Source organism: Sinocyclocheilus rhinocerous, unplaced genomic scaffold, assembly GCF_001515625.1.
Source record: "Sinocyclocheilus rhinocerous isolate Xijiao unplaced genomic scaffold, SAMN03320098_v1.1 scaffold1537, whole genome shotgun sequence".
NCBI lineage: Eukaryota > Metazoa > Chordata > Actinopteri > Cypriniformes > Cyprinidae > Sinocyclocheilus > Sinocyclocheilus rhinocerous.
This window is the reverse complement of record NW_015659384.1, coordinates 391,650-403,786: the sequence shown is the minus strand read 5'-3', so window position 1 is coordinate 403,786 and position 12,137 is coordinate 391,650. Positions and strand designations below refer to the sequence as shown.

The 12,137-nt window shown below is 38.7% G+C and overlaps 1 protein-coding gene across 1 annotated transcript in view; it reads left to right on the top strand.

Annotated features, from left to right (window-relative positions):
* pkd1b (polycystic kidney disease 1b) overlaps positions 1-12,137 on the top strand; it is a 29,256-nt gene that overhangs the window by 5,504 nt on the left and 11,615 nt on the right. The window contains exons 5-14 of the mRNA XM_016532337.1: positions 1,502-2,218; positions 6,993-7,756; positions 7,831-7,995; positions 8,709-8,766; positions 8,893-9,175; positions 9,266-9,497; positions 9,590-9,734; positions 10,812-10,946; positions 11,192-11,336; positions 11,438-12,043. Of these exons, the coding sequence (XP_016387823.1) occupies positions 1,502-2,218; positions 6,993-7,756; positions 7,831-7,995; positions 8,709-8,766; positions 8,893-9,175; positions 9,266-9,497; positions 9,590-9,734; positions 10,812-10,946; positions 11,192-11,336; positions 11,438-12,043 (3,250 nt within the window). The remainder of the gene's footprint in view (positions 1-1,501; positions 2,219-6,992; positions 7,757-7,830; positions 7,996-8,708; positions 8,767-8,892; positions 9,176-9,265; positions 9,498-9,589; positions 9,735-10,811; positions 10,947-11,191; positions 11,337-11,437; positions 12,044-12,137) is intronic.

The following is a 12,137-nucleotide window of genomic DNA, read 5'->3' as shown; positions in this document are numbered from 1 at the left end:
AAAAAAAAAAAAAAACAGTTTAGTATGTTTTTAAAGCCAATTGGTTTGTGCACAGATTATGTTGTTCCCGGGTCTTTGGTTCAGTCATGAGGGTCGAGTCCTGTCTTTGGATTTGGTGACGCAGCCAAGTGATCAGCTGACCTTTGCTAGAGTGCAAATCTTACGGCCGTACTGCAGCCCAAGTCATCACCTAGTACCACCTGGTGAGCAAATTAAACTAATGAGAAACACATTGTTAACAGTAATCAAATTATCAGGTCAAGATGTACAATTTATAAAACATCTTCTCTCTCAGGTTGTAGTTCTCTCCTGAACCCTTTTAGCTGCTGTTCACTGATGCCCATGTGCAACACCACCGGTGGCTGTGCCAGTGGGCAGTACTGGTGTCACCTGCTGGAGATCTGTCTGCCCGTCACCAGTCCGTGCAGCTCTTACCACTCCTTAAACGGGGGACATGTATTCCCCCTGCCTCCCCGCTACCCTGCGACGCCACCGTTCTTCCACTTGATGGCAGACATGTCACTGACACTGACCCAAAGCACTGAACACACACACATCAGTGTAGGTGGCAACACTTGACTTGTTGACTCTGTTCCAAAATCTAATTAGCATAAGTCGGCAAAAAGTTGTAAATTAATTATTTATCTTAATTAATTAATAACTCATTTCTAATAATTATTTTACAGTTTTAACCTGTATATTATCTTAAAACGTCCACAAAGTAAAATAATCCATTGGACTGTACTAAACAATAGGCCTAGCAACAAGACAAGCACTGCAACAATATTACAGTAATATTAATACTGAAGTCCTTCAAGGTCATATTCAGTAAAGTTGACAACTGAAACAAAAAAATAGCACTAATTGCAGAGTAAAGAGTGACACTGCGTTCATTTACACACAAGCAGCTCATGGTCTGGTGTTTTCAGCATCTCAGAGCAACTCAGTTTACAGTCAAGCAGTGAACTCCATCTTTACATTTACATTAGTTTAAAGGTCATATGGGAACTCAGTGTGTGCCAGGTTTACTTTATTTACATATTTGCATAATTTCCAACATTTTTGTGGACAGAAGTTTACGGTGTTTCACCAGCATTCCATCAAAATAAAAGCTTTAGGCTTTGAAATGTTGAAAACTTAAGAGTTTGAACATTTGGAAAGTGGAGAATTTAAGGCATATTTGTTAGGTCTGTTATTATATTAAGTTTGATTAGATTCCTAAAGCACCAGGGTGACAATTAACCAAAATCAGAGAAACATGAATATGCAAAGTTAAATTTCAGGAATTTAATTTTACTTGTCCACCATCTTGGATTTATTTTGTAACTTTTAAACTTATTTTAGTAGTCTTAATTATGCTAAAATTATGATGCAAATTAATTTTATAGGCAGCTCACTAGGTTTCTGGAACAGAGCCCATTTCACAGCTATTAATTTAACTGATAGTAGAAAGTTTGACAATGACCTAAAATCAAAGACACTTATTTTTGTGTTTTTGTAGGTTATAGTACAAGACAAATATATCACTGTCTATCCTGATGACATTCTGGCATTGCAGCACACTAGAAGAGCAGGTGAATTTCTACATTGTGTTGCCACTACCAGCTCATCCTGGCGCCAGAGTTACCTCTCCCTGCATGGGCCTGAGTGGGGGGGCTGGTTAGAGGGGGGTCTGTCTGCCCAACCGGGACAGGGCCAATGGCTAGATGAACTGGTCTGTGACCTCCGGGTGATTTACGAGGACACAATGCCACACTTTGGGGTTTCAGCAATACCCAGCACCTCACAGAGCAACAGTCCAATCAAAGCAGAGAGTCCTGTCACAGGGTTGCAAGTTTTATATCCAAAGCTTGACAAGGACATCCAAATGCATGTTGCTGTCAATGTCCCAACCCTCATTGTCATCCAGATCATTTCAGGAGGAAACGCAACCAGTTCCTGGTCAGACCCTGTGTCTAAGAACGGAGTCCCTTTTGTATCTTCTTGCCCTGCTGAGATGCCTGAGATTGAAGGAGGGTGTGTTAGGGCTTCTCTTGACATGTGGTTCTCTCATGTATACATGAAGCTTTCTAGTCAAGGGGAACATATACTAAATATCATGGCTTCAAACAGCTTGAACTCCCAGACTCTGAGCGTGAGAGTTGTGTCTCATATTCCTGTAACTGGCCTGAGAATCCAGCCTCAGGGCTTCAACAGAGTTCTAGTGGACATACCACAGGTATCAATTTTCTTATGTGTGTCATTGCGAAAGAAAATATTACCTCAAAAGTTCACCAGTAACATTTTCGAATTTGATGTGCTAATGGTATTTACTTGGTATTTGAAGAAAAGGTTTCTAGAATGTCATAACTAGACTTTAAATGAGGTGCTTACTCTGTTTTTTTTGTTTGTTTGTTTGTTTGTTTCTCTCTCTCTCTCTCTCTCTCTCTCTCTCTCTCTCTCTCTCTCCAGTTGTTTACAGCTTCAGTAGTTACAGGCTCATCAGTGAAGTATAATTGGGTTATTGATGACCTGGTCCAGTTTCCACACACAGGAGAGTCCTACAGTGTGGTTTTTAAAAAGCCGGCAGAATACAAGCTAAAGGTAAACATGTTAATATAACAGAAAAATTTCCAAGTACAAGTTTAAACCCCTTTGTGAAACTGAGCCTACAGCAATGATACAGTGATCAAGGTCCTTTAAATCAGTGGTTCTGAGCTGGTTTTGCTTTAAGATCAAAGACAAAATTCTTTGTTTTTCAAATCAAACTTTAAAATGTATTAATATTACAATTAACTGCTTTTGCAGAACGATAATTTTAATATTTACTAACAAATTGAAGTGACTAACAAATAAAAAAAATATTTTTAAAGAGTGCCAAACTATTAACATCAACATAGGCTTATCTTTATAGATAAGACTATTTGGTTTCTAAATGTTGAATTTCATTGGGTCCATGCTCTCTGCAGCCAATAATTCATCCCACAAAATTATTTTTGGTAGTGGCACAATCCATATTTATCTTTGTTTTAAGTGAAAATACTGGAAGTTTATTTGGATGCACAACCTTTGATGTAAACAAGAAAAAGAAATGTAAAGCATTTTCTCTTTTAAAAGTAGATAAAACAATTTATTTTGTTAAACTACTTATACATGATTATTTATTTTATACATTATCTGCATTTTATTATTTGCATTTAGCAGCATTGTTGTTTTCCTGCCACCAGTGACCCTGTCACCCATTTTGAAGTCATCATGACCCACCAGTTGAGAATCATTGCTTCAGGTTTTGTTATGAATGAATTCATGTTTATAATTTCTTCAGATCTTTACTGCTTACTCTGCTCTAGGTAATGGCAAATAACCCTGTGAGCTCTCAGTTAATTGAGGTGAAGCTCACAGCTGATGTGATGACCCCATTAGCTGACCTAGAAGTAATTTCCATGCCAGAGGCCATTGCTGTAAACACCTCAACTTGCTACACAATTCAAGTAAAATCTGACATCTCTATAGGCGTTACAATGAGGTTAATGTCTCTGAATTATAATTTAGTTAAAATGATTAAATTAAGTTTGACCTCTTCTGAATGTATAATGCTCCATTATGCTATATTATGAAATGATTTATCTCTCCAGATGGGATTTTGGTGATAATACAGCATCTGTCAGTCACCCAGTTTCTGCTCCTTTAGAGATGGAAGACAGCTATTTTCACCGAAGTGCCAAATATGTCTATCTGCAAGATTCCATCCATCATACATTTTTTTTTCCAGGTACTATAAATAATTTCAAATTATTTATTTATCAAAATGATTTATATTATACATTTTTGTTTTATAATTATTTATAATTAGTAACCTAATATTTAAAAAATGTGTATTTTAGTCCTCGTTAAAAGTTTTATCCGTAAAGAAATTAATGGTACTTTTAAAAATGAATTAATATTTAATAAATTAATCAAGACTGATTGCAATACATCATTAACTGAAACCATTTGCTTTTACTTGATGCTGCCAAAACCCAAAATCTGACAGCACAACATGAAATTACTGATACCTTTAAGTGGGAAAAAATACCTTGGTGAAAAAATGACACACTAAATGTATGTATTTATTTATTTATTTATTTATCTTTATTATTTTTTTAGGTGACTACACACTGAAAATCAAGGCTTACAACCAATATGACCAAAGTGAAACGTTTATAACTGTTAAAATAAGGACTCCAATATCAAGAATGTTGGTGTCATCATCTCCTACTGTATGTCAAGTCAACCACACCATCCTCTTTGAGGTCTCACTATGGCCCTCTTCACACGGAGTGCTTTATTCATGGAATTTTGGCGATGACTCTGATCAAGTTAAGGAATATTACAGTAAAGTCAGGCATGTTTATAAAAGACCCGGCACATACAATGTCACCATTCGTGCCAACAACTCCCTGTCGGTCTTGACTAACTATACAGCAGTGGAGGTAGTTGAGGCTGTCTCAGGTCTCCAGCTATATTACAATGGCTCCATTGAACTGAACTGTACCTTTGAAATCAGTGGCAGAGTATCTGCAGGCACACATATAAAATGGACCTTTGACTTTGGAGATGGGTCGATACTTAAAGATCACACCGGAAGCTCAGCCACTCACATTTATAAGTCTCTCGGAAATTACACTGTTCAGGTTACTGCTTATAATTCTGTGAGTAAAGATCACCGGTTAGTCAATGTGGAAGTCTATCGTTTGCTAATTTTACTAATTATCCCAGCAGACTGCATTGTGAGTAAAGCAGAGATCAATTTTGAGGTATTGGTCAAAGGATACGTTCCAGTTTTGACATTTGACTGGGATTTTGGAGATGGCACACCACTGTCTGTTGTTAAAGGAGATACAACTATCAGTCATACTTTTCTAAATTCAGGAACTTACACAGTTGGTGTAAAAGTTCATAGCTTGTTGGGTTCGGCCCATTATGAAACCAGCATATGTGTTGAAACTCAAATAACAGATGTTACTCTGCATTCAGCCAAGAGTGCTGTAGCTGTGAATGAGGAAATATGCTATGAGGTTTCTGTGCTTCCCAAAGTAACAGATTGTCTGTTTTGGTGGTATAACAATCTTTCTAGTGATACAGTCCCAGTCAAAGGCAAGTCACACCATTGCTTTGTTTTTCAAGAGGAGGGTTTGTATGAAATTTCAGTGCAGGTCCATAACAAGGTCAGCAATGGAAGAGCAAAAGCAACCATTTCAGTTCAAAGGCCTCTATCTAATCTATCCATAAAATATGAATGTAACCATGATGCAGTGACTGTGAATCAGTCCTATTACTTTTGGGCTGAGCTTCCTGGTAAAATAGCGTCTTTTCAGTGGGAATTTGGTGATGGCTTCAAAAAGGAAGGTCAGAATCAGTCACACGTTTTCTGTTTTCCTGGGCGGTTTCGTGTAACGGCCACCGCATCTAATGTGATAAGTTCAGATTCTGTGTCCATAGAGATTGAGGTGCAGGCACCACTTTCATACTTAATGGTTAATACCAGTCAGCCGTTTGTGGAGGCTGGAAAAAAGATACTGATAACAGCTCAGACTGATGTTAATGAAAATGTTGTGTTTTATTGGACTGTGAATCCTTCATCACCTCCAAAACCTGGGACGTCCACATTCATGCATGTGTTTCCTAAAGCAGGGGTGTTTCAGATTAAAGTCACAGCACAAAATCTTGTCAGTCGAGTAGAATCCATAACACACATTGAGGTTGTTGAGAGAATACATGGGGTTCGAATTCCATCTCAAGCGCTACAGTCTGGAAGATATTTCCTGACAAATCAGACCGTACTCTTGACGGCATCAGTGACACGTGGTTCTAACTTGACCTATGAGTGGACTGCAAACCAAAGAATGGCAAGTAATAGCAAACAATTTCCACTTTTTACAAACAGCCCTGGTGATATACATGTCAAGCTGGTAGTATCCAATGTTCTTGGATCAGTAGATACCGACCTTTCACTGAGAGCAGTAGAGCTTGTGTCTGGTCTGAGTATTTCATCACCAATGAATGCTGTAGCCAAAGGAAAGCCAGTGAGGATATCTGTGAGCGTGTCATCTGGAACAGACCTTCGGTACTCATGGTTCCTGGATTCTGAGCATAGTCCTGTAATATCAGATGTGCCTTTTGTTCTGCATGTTTTTAAAGTTATCGGCATGGTCAAGATCAGAGTGTCAGTCTCGAATGTGTTTGGGTCTGATGATGCAATCAAGCTACTAATAATTCAGGAGAACATCTCTAAAGTGGACTTTCAGATAAATGGACAATTCAGACCATTTTTTGTAACATCAAATAGCCTCTTGTTGCTCCATGGCTCTGCAGGAACAGGAAATGTCCTTCATTGGGAATGGGTTTTAATGTTTCACAACAACACTGTTATGGTTCTTGCAGACAATCAAACTGTTAGCTATTCTTTTGCGGATGTTGCAGATCACCGTATCTCACTTAATGCCTCAAATGACATTAGCTGGCAAACTGTTTCATATACAGTTATGGTTCAGGATGCCATCCAGGGACTTTTACTTATGGCTAGCAGCAATGTTATATGCGAGGACGATCCGGTTACTTTCACACCATCTGTCTCCCAAGGAAGTGAAGTTTCCTTTTCTTTGGAGTTTGTTAATGCAAGTTATTCCGTAGCAATTTGGCAGAATTTTACCACCTCTTCTCTTTCAATCGGAAACCACCTTGTAAGAGCAACAGCAACAAATCATGTCAGTTACCAAACTGCAACAGTGATTGTCAGAGTTGTGGAAAGAATTAAAGGTCTGCATTTGATCGGATGTTGCTCTGCTGTCTTAGAGGCTTCCAAAAACATCAGTTTTCAAGCGTCCAGTGGCTCACAAGCCAATTACCACTGGACTTTTCTATTAAATGGAGTCCAGTCCTCTCGAGAAATCGGGCAAAATGTTCACTTTACACCTTTCACTAATGGATCCCTGTCTGTTACAGTGGAAGCTGATAATGGCTTCTGTTCACAGTCCCTGACCAGTATAGCAACAATACAGAAGCATGTGAAGAAAGTGAAGCTTTTTACCTCTGATGATGGAGCTTTTATTGATTATCCGATCACATTTGTAGCCATCACAGATGGAGGCAGCAACCTTAAATTCCTTTGGGATTTTGGTGATGCCAATGAAGGAGCCCTGGTTACAGAATCCAATAGACAAGTCCACAAATACAATGTTACTGGTGTGTTTGTTGTGAAATTAACAGCTTACAACAACATAAGTGAGGTCTCCACTCAAATGACAATTAAAGTACAAAAGCTGGAGTGCACCCAGCCACACATCTACATTGTAAAAGATCAATATAAAATAATAAAATGCAGACCAAGTTTCTTTGAAGCAAGAGTGGACTTCAACAGTTGTGTTACACACAAAGCATATTATTTCTGGGAGATCTACATGGGCCAAGATTGCTCAGGAATGGACAAGGTGTCCTTAAATGATTCAGTGCATGTCACAACGCCGCTTCTTTCTCTGCCAAAGCACTCTCTGAAAGTGGGAAACTACTGTCTGACATTTACTGCCAAACTTCGAGGAACTCCTCTACAGCAGAACAGGACCGTACCGCTTACCGTGGTCCACAGTGAGTTGGTGCCTGTGATTAAAGGTGGTTCTCACAGGTTCTGGTCAAGTCAGTATGATATGATTTTGGATGCAACTGAGTCTTTTGATCCAGATTCAGAGGAGAATGATATCGAGTTGTTTCAGTTCCAGTGGGGTTACACTATAGAGGTACAGTACATCACAAATGCAGTAAATACTTGATTCACTAACATAAACATTCAATTGATGGTGTATTCTGTGCTTCCAGAACACAACAGCAATGCCTTCAGCTGTTTCCACCCTTCATCAACATATTCCAGGAAATGGAAGTATACTGCTTCTTCCTAGAAGTGCACTGCTGCCAGACAGAATGTACCACTTTACTCTCACCCTTTACAAAAGTGGACGACAACCTGTCTCTATATCACAGTTGGTGAGTGTTAACTTATTTTACTTCACTTTGCTTTCAGCATTTCACTATGAACATATTTGTCATTAATATTAACTTCAGCATTTCCTCACACTCATTACGTACTAAACCTGTATGACTTTCTTTCTTCTCTGGAACATAAGAAAGATATTTAGAATTTTTTTTTTTTTTGTGAGATTTTTAGTTTAAAAATTTTTTTTTTTTTTTTTTTTTTTTGTCAAAAAATAAAGTCAATGGTGTCTGTTATTTTGGTCCCCACCGACTTTCATTGGACAGAAGCACTTGAAACATTCTTGAAAATATCCAAATGTCTCATTCAGATTTGCACTCTCAACAATTTCTAACCATAGAATAAAGAAAATGTACAGATAAAAATGTTACAGTTTATTCCAGCTCACATTTTACTGAAAATTATGTTCACGGAAATCTTCATTCTTATGAGACATTCTGTTAAAGGGATAGTTCATCCAAAAATTAAAATAATTTAGTCTCTTGTCATTCAGAATGCATAAGATATGTATGCATTATGCATTAGGATAGAGGTTTTTGGTAATGAAAAAAAAAGTAGAAACCCTTCAATATGTCTCCTTCATGTTTCAAAAGAAAATGTCTTTAACTCTGTTTTTATTCTTGCAGGTTACAGTGTACAATACCACGTTGCTACCTGTGACTGTAAAGTGCGTCTCCTGTAATTCCCTGCTGTCTTTCCATTTAAGGCACAGCCATTACATTGCATTGGCTGGTCATTGTTCTTCATGTCAAGACACTGTACAGGTATTCAATTCACAATGTACCTTAAAATAACTTCATACGCCTTCAGTCTCTATCTCTCTCTCTCTCTCTCTCTCTCTCACTCTCACACACATACCTTAATAATGTTTTAAAACACTTCAACTACAGTACAGGTGGACTGCAGAGAATCAGAAAGGTGAAGCTCTAACACTGAATGAGGTCACTACCTTGACAGGAAGTCTCTGGAGAGAAATAGTCATTAAACCAGGGGTGCTAATGGAGGGCCAAGAATACACCTTTACTCTCAACGTGTCTGAACCAGCCTCTGGGCTTTGGGGGTCGGCAAGCATCACCTTAGTCTCCAACCATCCTCCCTACGGGGGTATTTGCACTCTGTCACCCGACGACTCACTTCATTTCCTAGAAACCATGGTCTCTTACAGTTGCTCAGGTAGTGTCTTTTCTCTTCTCCTCTTATTTCTCACCCAAGTAATGGCTCTGCGGATTGATGCATTCTTTGCTATTTTTTTCTCAATGGCAGAGTGGATGGATGATGACAGTGACTCAGCTCAGCTGATATTTTCACTGCAGGTGGCACAGTGTGAAAATTTTGGACCATTATGTCCCTTGATTACCCTTTACAGAGGCACTCAGAGCACGTTCAGCTCCCTGGTGCCACTGGGTAGACTGAGCACAGAGGAAAACTTATCTGTTATTTACGTGCTGGTGCTGGTCGAGGACAGTATGGGGGCATCAGTCATCGCAGCAAGAAAGTTAGTCAGTCAGCTGCTTGGCAGTTGTATATAGTCAGATCAAATTTGACAAAAAATCACAGCTCCAAAATTACAATTGATATTTTCTGCAGGAACCTGACAGTGCTGCTGAGAGACCAATGTACAACAGAGTGGTTGAGGAATAAGAGCCAGTCAGAGTTATGGGCCTTGCGCCAACAAGGCAACCCTCAGGACATTACTCAATATTCTGTTGCCCTGAGCAGCCAACTTAATCAGGTAACTGAGATAGCCCTGACAAACCAGTTGTCTGGATGTTTATTAAGAGGTGTACTCAGAATCATCCTAATTAAAAAGAGTATTATACTGGATGGATAAAATAGATAATAATAATAATAATAATAATAATAAAAACACACTCACATGAAATGTTCATAATGGTAAACTGAATTCATAACTTCAATGAGAATGCTTTTAAAATTCCAATTCAGTTGTCATTTGTATTTGTGGTAGCAAACCAGATGCCAAATTTTCATTTTAGGAAGTAGAATTATAATAAACTAAAATTCAAATAAACTCATAGAATCATAGTAGGTGTCATTTTAAATTAAGAAATTTTAAAGACAGGCAGACAGATACATCTGTTTGAAATGTCACTTCTGTTGACGTGTTTTTATTCATGTATTTAGATAAGATATGTATATGGAAAATAATGCTGGAAGAACACTTTATTTTCCCAGAATGCCATTATCTGTTGAACTTCTCTTAAATGTAATTGTAATGTAATAGTGCACCTCCTACAGTTCCAGTTCAACTTCCTGTGGGGTGTAGCTATTTTAATTCAAATTCCAACTCATGAACTAAAAGGGGGGCAAGTTCTTAAAAGGATTCACCCAAAAATGAAAAATCTGTCATCATTTACTCATCATGATGTCATCCAAAACTGCATGACTTTCTTCTGTGAAACACAAAAGAATATATTTTGAGAAATGTCTCAGTGTTTTTTTTCCCCTCTGTACAGTGGAAGTCACTTGGGGTCAATGTTGTTTGGTTCCCAATATTCCTCAAAATATCTTCTTTTGTGTTCCACAGAAGAAAGAAAGTCATACAGGTTTGTAATGCATGAGGGCAATTAAATGATGACTGAATTTTGGGCAAACTGTCCCTTTAAATTCTGAATTTAAAGGGATAGATAATCAGCCATTGACGATATTTGCTTTTTGTGTAGTTGCATCCACACCACGAGGTGTCAGTCCAATACATCTGTCATAAAATACATGATACTTGAGTTTCTGTGATTCTCCACCTATTTTGTTAGAAAATGTGTTTCTGAATCAAAATCAACCACTTCCACAGCTAGCATCCATAAATGCTGAAGAGTTGGAGGACAGGATTCAGATACGTGGAAATGTCATTCAGGCTCTAGCGTCTCTGCCGGTCTCCTCCTTGCAGGATGCGGCTCTGATCAGCTCAGCTTTGGCCCAGTCTACAGTAAGGCTTTTAACTATTAAAGCTTATGGACAATATAGCATTAATCAACATGAAACATAGCCTGACACAAAGTATGTCAGCATTTTAGAGATCCAGTATAATGTGATACGAGAAGCTGAGGCCTGTCACTGAATACAGATTGCCTGCTGTGCATAATGAGGAGTGCTACCTAAGATCAAATTATTGTCACATGTGATGTTGCGAATGCAAATGCTTAACTGTAAAATGTACTTTCCTGTCTGCAGGTGGTTCCTTCTGAAGTGCAGTGCAACGGCTGCCGTGCAAAGGTGCTGAAGGTCACAGAGAAGATGATCAAAGTGATAAGAGAACAAACAGGACAGGGTGACATCAACCCCACAGACACCGGCAGGAACATTCTGGCTGTTTTAAGTAACTACGTTCAGCAGAATTCATATTCAGTATGATAACAGAGGTTCACTCTGAAGTTGAAAATGAACCGTGGCTTAACCATCCTTCCATTTTCACTGCAGGCAGCACACTGACTGCTGATCAGAGGCAGAGGAACAATTCAGGCCTCAAGCATGTGGATACATCAGAGACAGCTGTATCAGCACTGGGCCAGATTTTAGAGCTCATGCGTTCATTAATGCGGTCGCGGATGAGTGGAGAAGAAGCTCTCTCTCTCGCTGTTCCTAAGATCACTGCGGTGGGTGTACGGGGTGACCCTACTAAAGACCTCCTGTGCACAAATCCCCTTAGCCACTGCCAGTTTCACATCCCATTAGCACTGAGCTCTCAACTAAAGGAGGAAAAACAAGAGGTCCTGCAGATCCTTCTGCAAATGGAGGGTGAAGAAAACCCATTTATTCCAGCTGCAGAACCTGCTATATCAACCACACTTGCAGCCATGGAGTTTGCTACACCACAGGGACAGCCCATTTCAATCGCCAACCTGACACTAGACACTGCGATACAATTTACTTTACACAAAAAAGTACAAGAGATGGAAGATGAGAGGTTACTATGGAAAACATTTACTCTGCCACCCAAGGGAAATGTAAATTTTACAGTCAAAGCAATGGACAAAGATCCTCAGACTGGCCTCTATGTTGCCTTAAACTTCAGTCTCATTCCAGGTAATATACACTAGCCAGTGCATCTTTAGTTTTCAGTATAATATAATATAATATAATATAATATAATATAATATAATATAATATAATTAATATA